The 20,708-nt window shown below is 40.9% G+C and overlaps 2 protein-coding genes across 2 annotated transcripts; one reads left to right on the top strand and one right to left on the bottom strand.

The window, feature by feature from the left end:
* Positions 1-5,073: 5,073 nt before the first annotated feature.
* On the bottom strand, positions 5,074-10,649 carry parp16 (poly (ADP-ribose) polymerase family, member 16). Its single transcript, XM_083893250.1, has 7 exons — positions 10,608-10,649; positions 8,998-9,194; positions 8,409-8,546; positions 7,768-7,974; positions 7,502-7,673; positions 7,262-7,406; positions 5,074-5,320 (listed from the first exon to the last, which is right to left on the bottom strand). Exons 2-7 carry the CDS (start codon positions 9,184-9,186, stop codon positions 5,185-5,187), a joined length of 987 nt encoding a protein of 328 aa, XP_083749376.1. The 5' UTR covers positions 9,187-9,194; positions 10,608-10,649; the 3' UTR covers positions 5,074-5,184.
* A 1,439-nt stretch (positions 10,650-12,088) lies between these two features.
* scamp5a (secretory carrier membrane protein 5a) lies at positions 12,089-20,487 on the top strand (the record flags this gene model as incomplete). The annotated part of the gene is made up of 7 exons (XM_083893660.1): positions 12,089-12,202; positions 15,213-15,288; positions 15,384-15,503; positions 16,806-16,962; positions 17,107-17,208; positions 18,290-18,407; positions 20,278-20,487. 7 exons carry the CDS (start codon positions 12,089-12,091, stop codon positions 20,485-20,487), a joined length of 897 nt encoding a protein of 298 aa, XP_083749786.1.
* Between the last annotated feature and the right edge of the window lie 221 nt (positions 20,488-20,708).

Raw genomic sequence — 20,708 nt, 5'->3', positions numbered from 1 at the left:
TATCTGTGAAGGATGTGGATGCTCTTCTTCTTCTTGGCGAGTGCCTTGCTGGGGGCGTCGGGGTCAGAGGACGCGGCCTCTGGAGCAGGTCAGCAGCTGCAGGCCCTTCACTGTCCGCCCTGCGAGAGGATACACTGCTCCAGCCGGCGGGCGCTGAAGCTGCAGTGCAGGGGCGGCGTCACCACGGGCGTGTGCGGCTGCTGCCCCGTCTGCGCCAGAACAGAGGGCGAGACCTGTGGAGGAACGTGGGACTATCTGGGTAAATGTGACGAGGGACTGGTGTGCGTTTACCAGGAGGAAGCCGAGGATAATACAGACCAGGAACGCAAAGGCATCTGTAAAACAGGTGAGATTTAACTGTGCAATATTCTTATACATATATATATAAAAAATATATACAAAATTGCACGTGTCACGTGTGCAGATCTGTCATTGATGCGATTTGGTACAGCCTGTATTGTTTTTATGGAGATGTGCAGGACAAAATTCCCTCTGGAGAATTCATCACAGCATATGATTATGTGATTTGGCTGAATTAATATCACCAATATCATCTGACAGCAATTTTGATTATAAATTTGATGAACATTTTTCAACTGCAATATCTGATTTTTCACAAAACACAAATCTGAGTCCGTTTCATAAATAAACATCATATTTGATTACAGGTTGCACGTCATTTCCATATCAATTATGCAGTTGTCAGTGATGTATTTATACGCATTATATGACAATAGGATAAATAATCTGTTTCCCTATTGTATAGCTCAGTGTTGCAGAAAATGAAAAAAAATGCATGAAATCCAAAAGAAATTGATATCATATTTGTTTGAATTCAAAGATTTCTGCAACAACGCGTCTACAGCTAACTGTGAAACAAAAGTTGTGAAGCCTAAAATATACAACGTGAGGGAAAACTATTCATAGTTATCTTAAGCGGAGGGTTTGAGTAAACGTGTTGAGCTCTATCTCAGCAGTGAAGTGTGCGTGATGGTGCGGAACGGTAGTAAACGTGCTTTATGAGCCGTGTGGACTGACGGTGTGGTCAAGGCTTCCTTTAAGTCAAAGGCGTCTGCTCAACAGTTAAGCCATAATTATTATTCCCCTTATCTTTCTGGGGAGAAAGGAGTTGTCGCTCGCACTGATACCGTATCAGATGCAGTGTGAGATTTCACACTTTGTTGTTGCTCAGAATATTAAATATGCAAATGCACATTTCCACTAATTGCAAAAACCTACCTTGGGTTTTTTTGTTGTTGTTGTTATTTAGTGATGGAACCACAGGCTGCGGAGACGTGTCGCCCGGAATGCACCAGGGAATACTGTCGGGACAACCCGTCCGAAATCTGCTCTGCCAGGTGACTGAATGAAGCTTTAAGGTCCAGTGTGCAAGAATTAGTGACATTAATGATGAGAGGTTGCATCATCTATTCCCTTATTCCGTTCCAAAGGGAGTCGAGGAACAACCGTGGCCTTTCTGTAGCATAAAGCAGGGTTTCTCACTCCACTGTCCTGCAGGTTTTAGGCGTTTGGCTGCTCCAGCACACCTGATTCAAATAAACGGGTCGCTTCAGCAGAGCTTACTGACGAGCTGACCATTTGAACCAGGTGTGTTTGAGCAGGGAAACATCTAAAACATGCAGGACAGTGGCTCCACAGGACCAGGAGTGAGAAACCCTGCCATAAAGGATGTTTGTCTTTGTTTTTTTTTTACATTTGAAACACAAAATGCATGCTCTAACTGTACAAGTAACCTTGTTGAAGAAATTGTACAATACAAACTGCCAATAAACCCTCCTACATGCGTCACACTGCACTTTTCACTCAACAAATTCTTTTTTCTTTTTAAATTAAAGCTTTCTATGTTGGATTTTAACATACATGTCATGCCCCTGCTGTGTAGGTCTGCGTCCCTGGATAAAAACTCATGCCAGGACTCTTGCCAACACACCTCCTGTTCAAGCTGTCTGCTGTTAAAACCCCCCTCGTGTCCTCAGACCTGCGCCTCCTCTGACTCCTCCTGTCTACATCGCTTTGGCAAGTGTGTGCACCATCACCTGACTGCTCCCCACAGTCCTGTATGTCACAACAACCTGCAGGTAAGTGGAAGAAAAAAACAAAATAGAAGAAAAAAAAAACAAAATAAAGACTTTGTCTTCATTACACGTCCGTCATTGACCCAACTGTGTCTACGTTGTTGTTTTTTTTCCTCTATAGAATCATCCAGAGGGGCATTTTGTGTGTTTTGTCCCGGCCTGTCAAAACACACCAACGTAAATTCTTGCGTGAGGAGAAGAAGAAATCCAGAGGAAAAGCGTCACTGGCTCATGTAGCAAAAAAATGAAAACGAGGCAGCTATCTGTAAACTTTGTCCGTCACATTTTTATATCTCCATGTAAACCTGAATGTAATCGTGTGAAATGATGTGTACTTCAAATCCTGTCAAATTAAATTCCAATGTCGAACTGCGCCTGCTTTTGTTTATTTGTTGGGAACAATAGTGATAGTGTTTCTATCTCCACTGGCTGTGCTGGGTGTTACATTTAGTTTGTACATATTTTTATTTATAATATTTTATTATTATAGTTCTGTTCGTCCTGTTAGGTAAATTCAATTTCTTTGTCTCAGAGCTATAGCTTCCCATCAACACAGAATACCAGGCTCTTTTGTGTATTCAAATTAGGATATCTGGACTGAACTTGCACCTTCCTACAACATCCACAGGGAGTCAGCTCCCCGATACCTGCAGTAGACAAATTGGTGTGAAAACACTGCCTGGAAAGGCAGACTCCTTTGTCTATTGGAGGAATGCGAAAGGGGAGTTGCTCAGGTATAAATGTTCCGGGCTCACTATGCTCTGGGTCTTTTCTCCAGCTACGACCACTCATGTGTAGATTGACCTTTTCTTTGCAGAATAAAAATAAAACGGCCGGCAGAAGTCTCTATTTCATTCTTCACCAGCAGCAGAGAATTTCCACAACAGTCCACATGTTCATGCTTGTGTGGCTGCAAGACTAAGTTCTCCTCTGAAACTGTTTTATGCAAGTTCACTAGGATTCATGTGATCAACAGGTTAACCAATGAGCATCTTTTGTTTCCTATTTTATTGTATGTTTCCACTGAGGGGAACAGTTTGGTACAGTACCTGTGTTTTAGCGTTTCCATTGGGAAAAGTACCTAAATAAACAGTCCCAAAATTACATTTTTGATCCAAGAGTACTGGTACAGGAAGGGTGGAGCTAGATGTTTTTGAGAGGGGTGCCGAGGCTTTTTCGGTTTTTCTGCTCACTCACTTCCTGTGTGTTAAAGCGCTGTTATTGGGCAGGTGGTGGTGGGTGGTGCACAGACCAATACATGAACAGCTTGGGGCCCGCAAATTCAAATTTATTTGTAAATATTCTGGCTGCACCAGTGTTGTTATTAGTGTTTTAACATGTTTCCTCATTCTCACAATAACCTTTAATAGGTTATTAGCAATTAATGGTAAATAACGAAGCACTAATGTGATGTGGATAGGCCAACAACAACAGTACAGTGACTGAGACTGAGTGAAATCAGTCTGCAGCCGTGTCTCGTTCCAGATCTTCAGACATTGTCTGGTTCACATGAGTCCCCTCTGCCATCGCTGCCCCCCTGACAGATGATGGTTATTGAATAACAGACAGTTTATGAGGCAGCAATAATGACGTGTGTACAGAAAGGGAATAAAGTGTGGACCAACAATGGGCAATTTGTTCGGTGTCCTTCAAAAGTGAGACATTTCTGGGGAGGAGAAGCTTTTTTATCTGAGAGGTTTCGCAAGACGGAATTGGTTTTAATACAAAACAATAGGCCTGCGTTTTCTTTCATCTTTACTCAGGTGAGTCAGGTGCATCAGTAAAAAAAAATACAGTATTTAATTAATAAGCTGGGGGAAAAGGACGGCGCAGCTCCTAGTTTGACCTGTTTATAATGGAAACAGGTGAACATGCAAGAGAAGGGAATATTAGTTATATAGTTGTTTATATAAATGTTCTTTTAAGCACCAAGAAAGTGCTGTTAATTGAACGGACATATTTTCTTGTTTGGTGAAATAATAAAATATAATTTTAAAATGCTGCCACATATTAATAACAAATAACCAATAACCAAAAAAGCTTTATTAAATGATCTTCCTTAAGAAGTAGGAGTGCGCTCTTACACTTGTGTGTATACACATCAGCGTATCAGGTATCCAATATAACGATAGGATCCGTCACCAAAGCAGGCCGCCTCTGTTATCAATCCCCATATATCCGTCTCACTTGTTTTTACTGATAAAAACCAAAGGATAACAAAAGGACTGTCTGAGTGCCAGCAGTAATAAATGTGCCTCTGTCGCAGGCAGCGAGCCCAATGTTAAAGTCTGAACGCAACACAAACCCCAGTTAACAATAGAAAAGTGTGACAGATAAGTATGAAAGAGTGGCCTTCAACGTGGACGACAAGCAGCTGCAAAGATCGTTACACAATTATTCTCAGTAAGTTTGGATAGTGTGCAATATTAAAGATCTTTAACAGGCTTATTATTTAAAATCTATTTAATTTAACTGGAAAATACCAAGTTAATAAGTCAAAAACAGAAATACCTGTTGCTTTCAAAATAATTCACAGATTTAATTAAGATTTTCTTTATGTAAATGTCTGAAATTAGAAAAATTAGCAGTAGGTTTTGGGCATTTTGTTGTTTTTCTTCTGTCCATACTGTCAATAGTCAAAGTCTATGCATGTTGACATACAGTTCTTGGACAATAAAGCGGATTCTGACTCAATAAATGAGCAGGAAGTGTTTAAAAATAAGACAGTAACATAAACTGTTTGAGTTTATGAAACTTAAAAACACGCAGCAGCAGAGTTTTTCTATAAAACTGAATCTTTACTTAATAAAACAATTTACAGATTGAACATTGCATAACATTCTTAAAATGCAGAATGGTCTTATTGTTATTATTATTACATATTTCAACAGAATTTGAACTCCAGCAGCTCTGAAGGTGCTGCTATTTGATCAGATATGATGTCTTGCCATGTGAACAACTTAGTTAAAGAGCATTCTAAAGGGAAAACAGTATAAAGGTGCAACTTTGCTCAGGCCTCCAGTCCCCGTCTGTGTAATGGAAGGCACAGTGGATAACGCACATCCAGGCCATGAGTGCTGTTGTCTCATCACCTGAACAGTTTGTTCCAGAAGGATAAGAAGGTGGTGGAGTTGAAGGCACCGAGGACGACGAGCAGCAGAAGGTAGAGACTCATCATCACGGCAAAATGGTGACGCATGAACCAGGAGGAGCTTTGGGAATGTCTGAAGGGAAAACACAGTACAGGCTGGTTTTTAAAAATTCAGTTAAAATAACAGTCATATACTATATATCATGAACAGAATATGGAAGGGAAATTATACAGTACTTTAACAGGTGTGGAAAATGCTGTAATGTCAGAATGCTTTCACAAATATGATTTCTAATCATAATTTTTACAAAATGCAGATTGTTCCAAACATCACAGATCTTGTGTGTACGTAGGCTTGCTTACATCATTCTGTATCTTCATGTCATCAGACACTTGATGGTGTTGAGATCAGGACTCTGTGTGTACTATACAGTATCATCCAGGTCTCTGTGTTCTTCAGAATACATTTGGGGCCAATCAGACGCCTCCCTGATTGTATTGAATGATAGATCTGTATATGCTTGTATTTCTCAGCATAATGGAAACCATCCTGACCAAATCCTCAACTCCATTTTCAGAAATGCAGCTCCACACTTGAAAGGAACCATCACCATGCTTCAATGTTACCGGCAGAGAGTCATTATTTTCTGCCTTCTGCTACAGCCAAATATTTCATGCATCGTTGAGTCGCTTGGACACGTTTCCACGTCAGTGGTACACATTTTTGGCCACATTTCTTCCATGAAGACCACTTCTGGCCAGACTTTTCCAGACAGTGGATGGGTGTACTTGGGTCTTACAGGTTTCTGAGCTTCAGTTCTGAGCTCATGGCACTGCTGGACATCTGCAGATTTCAAAGGAACATAAGCATTTCCTTGGCTGATGGTGGTCATGGTTAGGGTCTACTCTCCTCAGTGTTGCCTGTTTCTTTGTGCTTCTTCACAAGAGCATGAACAGCACATCTTTAAACCCCCGGCTGCTTTGAATATTTGCCTGGAAGAGACATTACTGATGTAGCATAGAGTCGTGTTGCTGTACTTAGTCTTAACATGATGTATGACCTGTGACATGGAACAGTCTTCAATGACTTCACTCATGACAACCTTTAATAACACATTTAACAACACATTTCTGTTTGCATCACTAATGCTTGCTGTTTTTCAGACAACTGGACCAATAAGGACAGGAAGATCTGCACATTTATCTTTAAGAATCTAAAACTATATATCAAAGTATATTCTTACATTTGTCACAATAATATAGTCAATCACAAATACTTGGTCAGGATAATCCTGATAGGAAATTTGCATAGTGTCCCATCCCTAATAACTCCTACAGCAAGGCTATTCAACTTAAGGCCCGGGGGCCAGAACTGGCCCTTCAAGCAATTTGGACTGGCCCGCGGCCCGTTAACCCATAAATAAATGTATTGTTAAAAAGCTCATAAAAATGTAGCTTCGCCTATTTCTGGCACTTTGCAACACTTTGTGATACTTTGTGTCCCTTTTTGGCAAATACTAGTACAGCTGTAATTGTAGGCAGCCTATGTATGTACCTGAATATTTTGCAATATGAGCCAACTGTAGCGGTACCTGCGTCTTGGTACTGTAACTTTTATGTTTTGCTCTAAGAGCCAAGTGCAAGCAATTGAACCTGAATATTATTGGTACTTTTACTTATATTTCTGCAAATATCCTTTTGTGGCCATTGCACCTTAATGTTGTTCATATTGTTACCTCTAATTTTGTAAGAGCCAATTGTGTCTGTTATACCCAAATGTTGGTGTAACTGTAAACTTTTTGCACTATACGCAAATTGTATTGTACCTGAATGTTGGTGGTTTTGTTACTTACCTTTTTTGCACAAAACTAGTAGCCATTTCAATAAATATGTGCTAAATAATTTATAACATTTTGTATCTATTTGTATCCGTTTACTGTACATGCAACATGAAATATTAGTACAGGGGTTGACCGGCCCACTGGCTGGACAGCTTTCTGAAAAGCTGGCCCTCTGGAAATGTTAGATGAATAGCCCTGTCCTACAGTATAATCCTGTATTTCATGGTCCTTACCTGGACAGGTGTCTTTTCTGAGAGTAAACGAGCAGGTACTTGACTCTCAGGAGCTGATTGTTGGTGACTACAAAGTATTTCTGTGGAACGTCCCCCCCTTCACTGTTCCTCGCCCTGGAACGCTGACGGTCAACGATTTCAGAATCTAAATGTGAGAAATGAGTCGTTTTAAATAAGCAGCAGATTTATGTCTAAAGAATCAAACACTTTATATCCTATATCCTCACGTGGGCCACACACCTTTTTTCTTCACCTGGCACTTGACATCCGGGTGATCGATGACTTCACACAAGGCAACGCAGCTGAGCAGTGGACCCAGGAGACTTTCTGACCAGCCGCTGCTGTGGGGGCTGTAGAGGACAGCCATGCTGAGGTCACTGGTGAGGTAGGTTCCCTCTCCAAACACAGAGTTCTACACATGCAATAAAGAAAATGCGATGAAAAGATACGTTTTTCCACTCTAGTCAGAAACAACCAGACGTGTCCAAAATCCACCTGCAGCTGACCTTGTTAAGGTGACAGTGCAACCCATTATAAACGATGGAGTGAAAGTTCTCCAGGCGACTCCCGTGGAACGCGTAAAAGACATCGCTTCCAGCCCTCGTCCTCTCAAACCTGGCATTCAGCAGATCGCCGTACTCCAGCTCAAAGAGGAAGTCTGGAACAGGAGCTGAAATCCCTTCATTTTCTGTCAGGTTGCAAAGTCTGGCAAACTGGTGGAGAATCAAAATGCATTAATGGCAGTTAAGCTTAATTCATTTTTTTATTGCATATTCATTGCGTGTCAGAGCTGGGGGGGGAACAACTGGTGTCACATATGATCAACTACTAAAACACCTGATGATCGGTGACACACTGTCTCCTGCACCACGTTGAAGCTGGTGAGAGACAGTGAGAAATAATACTGCTGCTTCTGTTTCACAGAGTCACTCTGTCTGTTTTATTTAACACTATTTGCATTGGTTAACACGGCAGCCTGGTTCATTCATCTGCCCCCAATGTAACTAAACTGGAACTCCTGCAAAATACAGACGCTGTCATTTCTGAAGTAGACAGTGTGTTACTTCAAGCTGGTTGCACTTCTTTTGATTAAGGAAAAAAAATATCAACAATATGACAACCCGTATTTGTAGATTTTGTGTCGTACCTCTTCTTTCTGTAGTGTCTTCACAGCAAAGCTGTTTGAGGAGAGAATCCAGTGGGTGAGAGCCAGGTGATGATCTCCCTCTCCAGGTCTCAGTCTCACCAACTCTCTCACACCAGGCAATGACTTCACATCTGCCAACTATAGAACAACATCACCGTTGTTATATTACAATGCCTGGAGAACAAACCTGTCTGTAATACATTCTTACTCTCAGTGTGCTCTGTCTGAGTCATCATCTCTGCACTGATGTCAACATCACATTATTGAGATAGTACATGATATTTATGACATTGTCACAAATGTGTCAAATAAAGTATTACTGAGGTGTTGTTCTCTTCTATTGTGAAGTGGTCTTCTTCCAACTGCTTGACTTATCTACCTCTTAAATCATTCAAAGTGCCAGTTTCATATTTTCGCTTTCATAGTCTTTCTTCACATTCACACAGCACAGCACTGCCATCAAGTGAATGTGTTTCATGTCACCACAATCTCACTGTGTGCTTGTGCTGCCTCAGTAAAAAAGCTATTGCAATTGTATTTCAAATCAAAGTTGTTATAATAAATGCCGTTATCTCTTGAAATCTCCTACCAGCTCCTCAAAGTCCTTATTGCCACCGCTTATGTATCTTGGCGGGAACGGTCTGAGCAACGAGTCTCTCTTGTAGTTCTGTGCAGCAGCGACAAACAGGCTGCAGCGAAGGTCTGCTGCCACCGGGTCTCTGTGCAGACAGGAGCACACCAGCTCTCTGACGGCTTCAGGTGGGAGCGGAGGCTGCATTCCCAGCACTGCAAACAGAGGCTACACATTAAATATGACGTGAAGAGCATGATGAACACCTCAGGACAACATACTATATGCACTTCACCTTGTTTTATATATATATGCATATAATTCCAGTTAACGAAAAAATGTTGGGGAAATTAAACTACTGATGGATGTTATTAAATCACGTACACGCCCAGTTGCTTTGTTTTGTCTGTCTTCGTGCTCAGACCCTAAATATGACTAGATACCTATTACACAGGTGAAGTAAACAAAATAAAACGATTACCAGTCATTGCCTTTAAAACAGCACAAATTATCGAGGTGCATTTGCTTAGCGCTGAACAATATATTGAAAATGTGCAGTCATTGCAATATCAATGCATTCAATGTTCATATAAGATACATATACTGTCCATATGACACAGGCAGATTGAAATCCTATAACTGTAGAATGTTATTTCTGCACGTACGTAACATGAAGGTAGACAAGTGTGTTTGTTTATTATATTCCACCATTTTTCTCTCAATACATTACGGCAGCCGAGCACACTACTGAAAGACTTTCAAAATAAGTCTTTATTTTGAAATGGAACAATATGTAGTTCACACTAAACAAAAATATCCATGATGCAAAATTAATCTGTAAATAAAAGACAGACTATACAACCTCTGATTTACAGTATATCCTGATTTAGGTTGTTTGTATGTACTTGTGCCATAGTCACTGTACACAGCAATTTCCCTACTAAATAAAGTACCTACCTGTTCATGTTAGTCAATAATACCATACTGTTAGAATGGAAAGAAAACTCTCTTAGTAGAAAAACGTTGACAATTATACATGTATACATTATTTATCGCAAATCATATCAGTACCGCAATATCCAAGTTAGTTTATATAATAATACAATATAATAATATATATCACATTTCCTGCTCTGGGTAACTACTGACTGGAAAATTTAAAATATACTGTGTATGAAATAGTGGTTGATATTTTTGCATAAGACATAAATGAATTATGTGTGTCAATTCGCAGTGTTAACCATCATTACCTTTCGATATGCTGCAGAACCGCAGCTTTACAGTACATTTACAGTACAACGTACCATAAAAAGCCCCAGTAAAAGTCAGTGAAGTCAAATGTAACTTCGAGAATTGTGAATGTGATGAGTGAGGACCGTGTGTGACACGTATAACGTTCGCAAACGTCAGTTATGTGTCCGTCCACTGGTGAACACGACGAGGGTTGATGTTATGCTAACATTAGCTACAACAAGTGCACAGCTGGCCTATCATTCGCTGAGTAACGTCGCCGAAAACAAAATACACACTCTATTGTAAAACCGTGTGATACTGACTGTTTCACTGACACACGCGAGGCACGTTTCACCTGAAAGAAATGAAAGTTTTATACGAGTATTTGTCGTTACCTTTAGTTTAGCTCAACTCATAACACCACAGGAAACGCTACGGAGAGCTCAGCTGCAGCACTGATGCGTTCAGGTGCCGTAAAAAAAAATCGGAAATGTTTTTTTCGCGCAGGTGTGTACACGAGCACACACACAAGGGATATGAATACGTTGTTGAAAGTCAGTGTGTAAATACACGAGTTACAGAAACGTGTCAAAAACGTCAAAGTGCACGTTATCTCTCAAGCAAGCGTTTGCCATTGAGCCGATACTTAACATTTTGAGGATAAAAGAACGCAACATTCACTCCGTAGGACTCCACTCCACATCGTATTGTCAATATTACATTACAATATGTTCGTGTTAAACAAATCTGGATTAAGCTTGTTTTTGTGTGTCTCTGGTGTGATATTTAGCATGTTATATCTGACTGTTACTTTCAGCACAGTGGACACAGTATCACTGAGGGGGCGGAGCTTGGTGAAAACACGTATTCAGATTCAAACCAGCAACAAATCCTATCTCTCTTTTTTTCCAGGGGCCCCAGTTCCACGCGGGCGGGTACATCCATCCCAGCGTAAAGGCATGTGCAGGGTTGCCAGGTCCGCTGTGTTTTCCGTGAAAATTTGGCTCCCTCTGAAACGCTGAGATGAGCAGACTATGTTGTTCAGTCTGTTAAAAATCTGGGTGTAATCCTCGACGACTGACTTTCCTGCACCCCCAACATCATCGCGGTAGCCCGATCCTGCAGATTTGCCCTCTACAACAGGGGTGTCAAACTCAAATACAGAGTGGGCCAAAATTTAAAACTGAACAAAGCCGCGGGCCAAAGTTGAACAAATTAACCTTTTAATAGGGACCCAAACAAGTTTTGCATTGAATATTGAACAAGCAAGGCTTGTAAAACTTTATAGTGACATGCAAAATCGAGTTTCAAATAATAATAATAATAATTAAAAAATATCAATGGCATATCAAATAAAATTTAATAAAAAATGTAATGCCTCTTTTCTATTTGCAGCCTTGTGAGGTAAATATCAACATTAACTTTTTCCACAAGCTAATAAATTTGAAAATACCGCTATACTGACCATCAAAGTCACCAAATCAAAACTCAGCGAGATTGCCGCTGTATAATACCGGCGGGCCAGCTCTAATGATAATTTGATATTGCCTCAAGGGCCAAATGAAATTACACGGCGGGCCAAATTTGGCCCGCGGGCCAGAGTTTGACACCCATGCTCTACAACATCTGAAGGATCCGGCCCCTCCTCGCAACGGAAGCAACGCAACTCCTGGTTCAATCCCTGGTCCTCTCCCGCCTCGACTACTGCAACTCGCTATTGGCTGGACTCCCTGGCCTCTGCGACTAAACCGTTGCAACGTATCCAGAACGCTGCAGTGCGCCTCGTTTTCAATCTACCCAAATTCTCCCATGTGACCCCCCCCTCCTCCGTGACCTCCACTGGCTTCCTGTAGCGGCCCGCATTAGATTTAAGACCATGGTGCTGGCCTTCAAGGCCATCAACCGAACCACACCAGTCTACCTCCAAACACTGATCAGACCACACACCCCAGCTCGAGCACTTCGCTCTACTACCTCAGCCGGCCGTCTGGTACCGCCATCCCTGAGAGCAAACAAAGGCCGCTCAACGAAGTCCCGACTCTTTTCTGCTCTGGCACCTCAGTGGTGGAACGAACTTCCGACCAACGTCAGGACAGCAGATTCGCTCGCCATCTTTCGCAAAAGACTCAAGACTCACTTGTTCAGACTTCACGTCGACCCTACATAGCACTAACCTAAAGTACTAATAGGTTCCTACCTTCAGCACTTGTATCACAGCACTTATGGAAAGTTCCTTTCTTGTGACAAATGTACTTATTGTAAGTCGCTTTGGATAAAAGCGTCTGCCAAATGCCCTAAATGTAAATGTAAATGTTCACAGTAAATGCATATATGACATAAACAATAACTTAATGTGATTCGGGGCTGGAGGAGGAAAACTATAAGAGGACATGAAAAGAAAAGAAAAGATTGGTTTGTGCATCAAGTGTTCATCACATCACACTCACAGAGACATATTTCAATTCAATAAGTTTTTTGTTTTTTTTGAGGATCTGTACTTGAATTTGTTTATCATGACTTTTACTTTCACTCGACTACATTTAAAAGTTAAAAAAACATACCTTTACTTTGTTACTTTGATGTTCCTCGTGTTACACGTTATTACGTACAAATAGAAATAGAAATATCATTAATCATCAAAGGATTATCTGGAATGATAAAAGAACAACGAAGATGAGAGGTAGGGGCGGGGCCGAGCGCAGAGGCGGTGGATACGTTGTACTTTACTTGTACTCAAGCGGTTTTCTTATGGGTGAAAGTTGTTTTCAGTTATGGTACTTGTACTTTTACTTACTACACCTGTGGCTATAGGTGCTCTGAATCAGTGCAGTGATGACATTTACGTTTATTGAACTACAATGTCATTTATTTTAGAGATTTATGATAAAGAATTATAATAATATCAACTTTAAAGGCACCATGTGTAAGAATGTGGCCAAAAAAGGTTACTACACAATATCGAGGTCTTTTAGGTTTAGTTTTTACCGCCATTGTAGCTCCAGACGTAACTGGCAACCCGTGGTTGCTCGGCAGCTGAGACTCTACTGACTGCAATGATTGGTACGTGGCGGTAGGTGGCGCCACATGCCAAAACATGATTTTAAAACATAAAGATGATTTGCAGTCCGCAAAATATTTTTTTTTAATGTGAATATTTTGTCTGTACTGTTGTTGTTGGTGAGTTCATTGTTATATGAATATTATTCCTGATTCTCTGTGACATATTAGGAGGATTTTATGGCCAGTTGTATCAGTTATAATACAATGATTTATCTTTTTAGATAAATCATGATAAATCATCTATCTTAAGATAGCTATAGAGTCTGTTGCATGCGATTCCAGTCACTCACCCTAAAATGTGAGTGAGTTTTGCTCTGGTTTCTTTGAAACGATCAGCGGTCTGCGATTGTCACGCAGACCTGGCAACCCTTGGCTATGTGCGTAAAGAAAAGACCTCACGTCACGTGACCTTCTGTTACTCCGCTCGCCCCATCATTTGAGGAATAAACGACGGTTCTTCGTCTCGCTAAATCTCGGCGTTGTTTACTTCCTGCAGCGCTTGCTTTAAAAACAGATTATTAATCCGTATGATGGTCTTTAAACGAACAGAGGGATTCTAGCGACGTTCACGCACCGATCAGGTGGGTAAGGCGTTTCAATCGCTGCATTTTCATTCAATCACAGCGCGCCCAGGGCCGACGACTGAGGCTTTAGGGTTATTATTATTATTATTATTATATTATTATGTCATTATTATTATTACTGTGTAAAAACGTGACTCCGGTTTAAAATCATCGTTGTGTGTCTTTGCCTTGGTCTGTGTGGATGATGAAGGCGAGGCACAGACAGATGTGTGTCGTAGCGCACAGGCTGAAGGACGCTTCTCCATCGCCTGTGTGTGTGTGCGTGTGTGTGTGTGCGTGTGTGTGTCCTGCTGCTGCAGCATCACTGACATCCGCTCATTTAAAAACACTCTCACGATCATAATACGTGAAATCATCACAGACCTGTGTGATTTACGTTTCATTCCCCGTGTGTGTGTGTGTGTGTGTGTGTGTGTGTGTCAGTAGATTTCGCTGTATAAGGCGTAAATATGTCCTTCACAGCTAAAGGCTAAAAATGCTCCACATTCACCATCAGGGGGCTTTAAAATGTGGTGAAATAATCTGGGGAAAAAAATGTTTTTACATAACACCGTCGAGATCCAACCTTTATGGTGCAAAGAAAAATAAAACAGCTCCATCATATCACAGCGCAGCCTTGTGGCCGGACCGTCAACACCTATGCTACACCCATGGGCTCTGCTTATTTTAGGCCACACTTGTCTCCACTGCGCTCACAGTGAATGGATGAGACTATATGTACACGATAATATCGCGTATCGTGACGACTAAGCACTCACTCACAATAAAATGGGAATTTCCATTATCGAGATAATTGTGAGTGGGGGAAATTATTAATAAGACTTGTAATATATATATATATATATATAGATATATCGTTGTATAATTGTCTCGCAATAATGTTGATTATCACAGAATTGTTGTATCGTGATAATATTGGTATCGTGGACCATGTATCGTATTGTGAGGTTCCCTGTGATTCGCACCCCTATTACTATTTAAGATTGTTGTTTTTAATACAGAAAATAAAGTAAAAGTAATGATTTAAAAAAAAATATATATATATATATATATATAATGTTAGTAACAGTAGATCATGTGATTCCGTTCTTTTTTGTGAACATCTACAATATCTTGGATACGAACTAAATGATAGTGGGGGTTTCTAAGAAAATATATAATTTAAAGCTTTTTGCAGTGATATCATGAATTGTGATTATTTTGCTCAGATTAATCATGATGTGAGATTTTCATGTTGTCCTATCTGCGATGATGTGCTCTAATGCTCGGACAGCACCTTTAAATCAGATCACGTGTTGATTCGGTGTGTGTGCATGCCGAGTTTGCACCTATAAGAATCTGCTCTGTCGTTTGCAGGTTTGTTTTTTAAGGAAAGCTGATATCGACGTCTGTTTGGAAGTGAAGGAACACGCCGAGCGGGTCATCATGGCAGGTGAGATTTTGTCGCGTGAAACGTCTTAATTGTGTCCTTTCCCACAACAGCCTCGTCTTGAACTCGTTTCTGAAATCCGTGTCTTTCTATTCCAGAAAACAACTTTCCTCCTCTGCCTCGATTCATTCCCCTCAAGCCGTGTTTTTACCAAGATTTCAATGAGATCCCAGACCAGCGTCGCACCATGTGCAAAAGGCTCTATTACCTATGGATCTGTGAGTGTTCCTGACCTGCACAACAGAACCATATTATGCAAACTACCTTTTACCACACGTTGTGTTGCTCACACACGATGTAACTAACCTATGCACGGCTACTGACTCTCACACTGTTTTGCCATAAATATTATGATTGTCCAGCGTCTGTCGCTGCAGTAAAGCAGTGAGACCAGACTGACTGGTCACACTGCTTCATGTCACAGAGCCATTTCCATCTGTGTAAATTTATATAAAACCTAAAATAATGCGTCTAAATTGACATTATTTGCCATTGTTTCCTTTTGAAATGTAAGTCTGGTTAAAAGTGTTTTTTTGTGAGCAGTATGTGCTAAATAAATCATACTTCCTGTTTATGTTAAGATAAGATAAGATCCTTTATTTGTCCCGCATTGGGGAAATTTCCAGTGTTACAGCAGAAAGACAATAAGGATAATAAATAATAAACATGCATTACCAAAAAGAAATAGAATATATAAAGAACAATATATAAAGATATTAACACTGACTATAAAAATAGGTTTAAAAATAGAATGTAGAATGTACGGTAACGCTTTCTTTTACAGTCCCCTAATTACCAGGTATTTACCTGGTAAATTCATGGTAACACCAAAGTGTTACTAGGTAATTACCAATGGTAATAAGAAAGTAAATACAGTGAAACTGTTGCCAAAATACTGGGCATTTACCTGGTAACTATATAGTTAATTATAGCGTGTTATTACTGCTGTTAATAAGAAGGTATGTACAGCTAAACTATGGCAAAACTATGGTAAATGTAAGTGTATTATTGGGTTATAAACTGGTAATAAGCAGGTACCTAATTACTAGCTATTTACCCAAGGGGTAATCTAACAAACCTAACCCTAAAAATGTGTGTAATTACATGGAAACAAGCTTGGCTTTCTTTTACAGTACAGTTTTACTTTACTTACCGAGTACATTACCGTGCATTACCCAGTATTTTGGCAACTGTTTCACTGTATTTACTTATCTTATTACCCTTGGTAATTACCTAGCAACACTTTAGTGTTACCATGAATTTACCAGCTAAATACCAGGTAATTAGGGGACTGTAAAAGAAAGCGTTACCGAATGTACATTACAACCGGTCTGCAGAATATACACAGTATGCACATGGTATTTACAGTGTAAGGAAACAAGGCTGAGCTATTAAATAAGGATATTAAATAAGGATATGGATATTGCACATGTTAACATGTAGCTTGACTTATAAGTCTGAATTATGACTAAATAAAAGACGTTTGGGTCGTTTCTCTTCTCTGTCTGTGATGCTGACAGTGAACAGTGCCACACTAGCTGTTAATCTGATCGGCTGCCTGGCGTGGATGTGTGGAGGAGGTGGAGCGACCAACTTTGGAATGGCCATCCTGTGGCTCATCCTGTTCACCCCCTGCTCCTATGTGTGTTGGTTTAGGCCAATCTACAAGGCCTTCAAGTAAGTAAGAGGAGTCACGTCCGATCATTCACTGCAGCTGTTTCTGCTGAATCACATCAAATATAATGTCGAGTATCTCTCTCTCTCTCTCTCTCTCTCTCTCTCTCTCTCTCTCTCTCTCTCTCTCTCTCTCTCTCTGTGCAGGACCGACAGCTCTTTCAACTTCATGGCGTTCTTCTTCGTCTTCATGGCCCAGGTGGTGATTAGTATCATCCAGACTGTTGGCATTCCAGGTTGGGGGGTGTGGTAAGTACATGTTCACTTATTAAATGACATTTTTCATTTAATTCTCTTTTACCTCCTGTTTAGAATCACCCTTTAGTATTTTAGTCTGCAGTGTTTTCCCTTTTATCGGCTGTTTGTGTGTGTGTTCCATGATAGCGTTTCCTCACTTCCTTTCCTATCTTCTTTTCCTCTATTCCTCACTTCTCCTTCCTTCACTTCTCCATTGCTGCTTTTAACACTTAACAGTTGTGTTTATCCTGTGAAGCACTTTGAGTTGCATTGATGGATTTTCTTTCAGGTGTCACCTGACTGTATCTGTAGGTAGAAAAGCCTGACGCACAAATACTGATTACTAATATTTTTTACACAATATCCATGTATTATACTGCGTTATACTTGACACTGAGGCTTCTTTTATGCACAGCACACAATATATAAAGTGTAGCATTAGTAATATGAAGCATTAGAGCCGAAAACACTTGCTCAATTAATGGATTATTAATTGACGACTTAATGAATTGTCAACTATTTTGATAATCGGTTTGAGGCTTTTTTTTCATGATTAAACCAAGATTTCTGATTGTTTTAGCTTCTTAAATGTGAATATTTTCTTAATTTCTTTCCTCCACATCACAAAGAAATCGTTAAAAGTGAATCATTTTGACATTCGAGAACATTATCATTTCCAGGTTTGACAAACACTGATCAACGTTTTCTAAAAAAACATTTTCTGACACATTACGGACCAAACAATTACTTGATAAATTGAGAAAATAATCGACAGATTAATCCATTATGAAAAGAATCATTATTTCCAGCCCTATGAAGCATTACTTTTTACATGTGAGGCCATTGGCCCACATTAATGTAAAGGTACAGTGTGTAAAAGTAGGGGTTTAGTGATCGAGATTCACTATAGAATATTTCTTTGTATGCGTGTTTGTTTTTCACTTTGCGTGGAGCTGACGGCTGTTTTCACTGACAAAGCTTTGAAAACCTTTATAGTAAAAACCACTGTTGTGTTTTTGGTTGCTTCAACACTGCGTCACGTATTAATGCTTTGTCATGTGTGATGATGATATCCCTGTTGTTGCTCCCCCAGTGGCTGGCTGGCTACCATCACCTTCTTCAGCACTAACGTGGGCTCAGCTGTGGTGATGCTGATCCCCACCATCATGTTTACTGCAGTAGCCGTGCTCTCCTTCATCGCCCTCACAAAGGTGACTCACACAGTGCATTCATCTACTTATCAGAAAACAGTTTAGGAGCAGGAAGATGATGATGTTCATATAATTAAGAACATATTCCACTAGACCTATTTTTTATCACTTGTCAGCGTGAGCGATGTCATGTGTGGGCGTCGAATACGACGAGATGCGTTTGTTGTTATATCTGCGCTTTGATGCTGCCGTGATCAGATCGAACACTAGCAAAGAACATGAACAACAAGGAAATGGGCACGGCATCGACATTTACGTGCAACATGTGGACCCTTAGGTATATTTTTGAGTGGAAATGGCCGTCAAGAAGCCATTATGCGCTCCTAATTTGTGTTTATTATTAATTTTTTAGCATAACAGGCTTTACGCGCTAGAACCCTGAGCTAACATTGAACCCATGAACTGAAATTGCAGATTTTTTTTTCTAGAATGACGTCAATAAAATCAATAAAAATAGAAATAGACATAAAAGCATAACAAACAAACAAAAACAATGGGAGTTCAGCTCAACCTGTGTCAAACGCCATTGGTGTAATAGTAGGTTTTTAAAGACGGTTTAAAATGCTGTCACCTCTGCTATTTAGCTAGTTTTTGGGCGGAAAAAAGGTAGCTGGTTAGCTGACCTGAGCGCTCTGACTGGACTGTGGAGGTGCAGCATTTCAGCCAGAAGTGTCGTCACTCATAAGAATCTCAACTCTGTTCTGAAGCCTCCACATTGTTGAGGTTTTGGTAATTCATAGCAGCTGTCAGTCACACTGATGTCCAATGAGGTTCTTTAAACGGGAACATCATTTATAAAACACTGGGATCATGTCTGCAATCTATGGATGATATGCAGAAATGGTGGCGTGCTACACATACAAATAAAAGTGCTAAGTAGAACCATATAAGGTTCTTTGGCTTGTCCTCATAGGAGAACCCTTTTTGGCTCCAGGTGGAACCTTTATAAAAAAAAGCTTCCACCAAGAACCCTTTTAAAACCCTTTATTCAGGAAAGGGGTTTTAAAGGGTTCTCTGGATCAAAATGGTTCTTACTGGAACCATTAGTTTTACCAAGATCCCTTGAAAAAAATTTTTTCAGAAGCAAATGGTTCCAGGTAGAACCTCAGCCCTGGTAGAAGGACCCTTTCGGAACCCTTATTTCTAAGCCCAATTTATACTCCTGCGTAAAGTGCTCTGCGTAGGCTACGCAGAGTCCTCTGCGTCGACGCAGAACCTGTCGAAGAGTCTCTGCGTCGTCTCCGGCTGCACGGAATATTTTTTAAGTGTCCGTCACTCCGTCAAGGGACAACGGAGACGGCAAGAGCTGCGATTGGTCCTCAGGAACAGGCCGAGATAAGCTGCTCTGTGCCGGCTCACAGTGAGCACCGAGCGTCCACAGAGGGCGGAGCTGATCCCCGCAGACTTCGTCGCTGCCGAACTCTAAATACGTCATATCTTAACACACACAGCACATGTTTAGACTCTAAATGGCCAATTTCTCGCCTCAAATTATCTTAAAACTGCGTTCCGGGACACAGAAAAGTGACAAACGGCCGCTGTTTCAACAACAACAGTCTTTCTCCCTCGGACGCCATTGCTCACTGTAGCCAAAAGCACAACAACCTTGCGCAGCGACCCCTACTGATCGGGCGGGAAATTGCAGCGCCTATCCGTCACCACGACGCAGAAGTATAAAGGCTCGAGTGGTCTACGTGGTGACGCAGACGGATAACGCATTACGCAGTCAGAGAAGTATAATGTGGCCTTAAAAGTGTACCTCATGCAGCCACACTTCAAAAAACCCTGAACTCGCTCTTCAATCCAGGAACTTTTCCCATCTCTACAAGCTGGTCGTCAGTTACCACACCTCATGTGCTCCCTCTCACAGGTTCATAACTTCTACCGTGGCAGTGGTGGCAGCCTGGGTAAGGCCCAAGAGGAGTGGGCCACTGGGGCCTGGAAGAATCCCCACGTCCAGGAGGCAGCTCAGCAGGCTGCCATGGGAGCCGCTCAGGGAGCCATGCAGCAGCCCAACCAGCAGCCCAACCAGAACCAGTACTCAGCAGCTCCCACCTACAACTACGACGACCCAATGTAGGACGGAAGGAGGGAGGGGGGGGGGAGATATAAAAGGGATCAATTAAGAACACAATTCAGAATTAGGTGCCCTTCATTATAATGTGTAGGATGAGTTCATGTAGAGAAAAGTCATGTTTTTGGAAGCGTTAATAATTCGTTTAGCTCGTTATTAGGAAGTTGAGGTTCCTTTTTTATTATCGTTCATTATTATTATTATAATTTTTATTTTATGCTGCTCAG

The sequence above is a fragment of the Microchirus variegatus genome (genome assembly GCF_963457635.1).
Source record: "Microchirus variegatus genome assembly, chromosome: 8".
Lineage (NCBI taxonomy): Eukaryota > Metazoa > Chordata > Actinopteri > Pleuronectiformes > Soleidae > Microchirus > Microchirus variegatus.
Note: the sequence above shows the minus strand (reverse complement) of the source record. Positions and strands in the feature narration are given on the sequence as shown.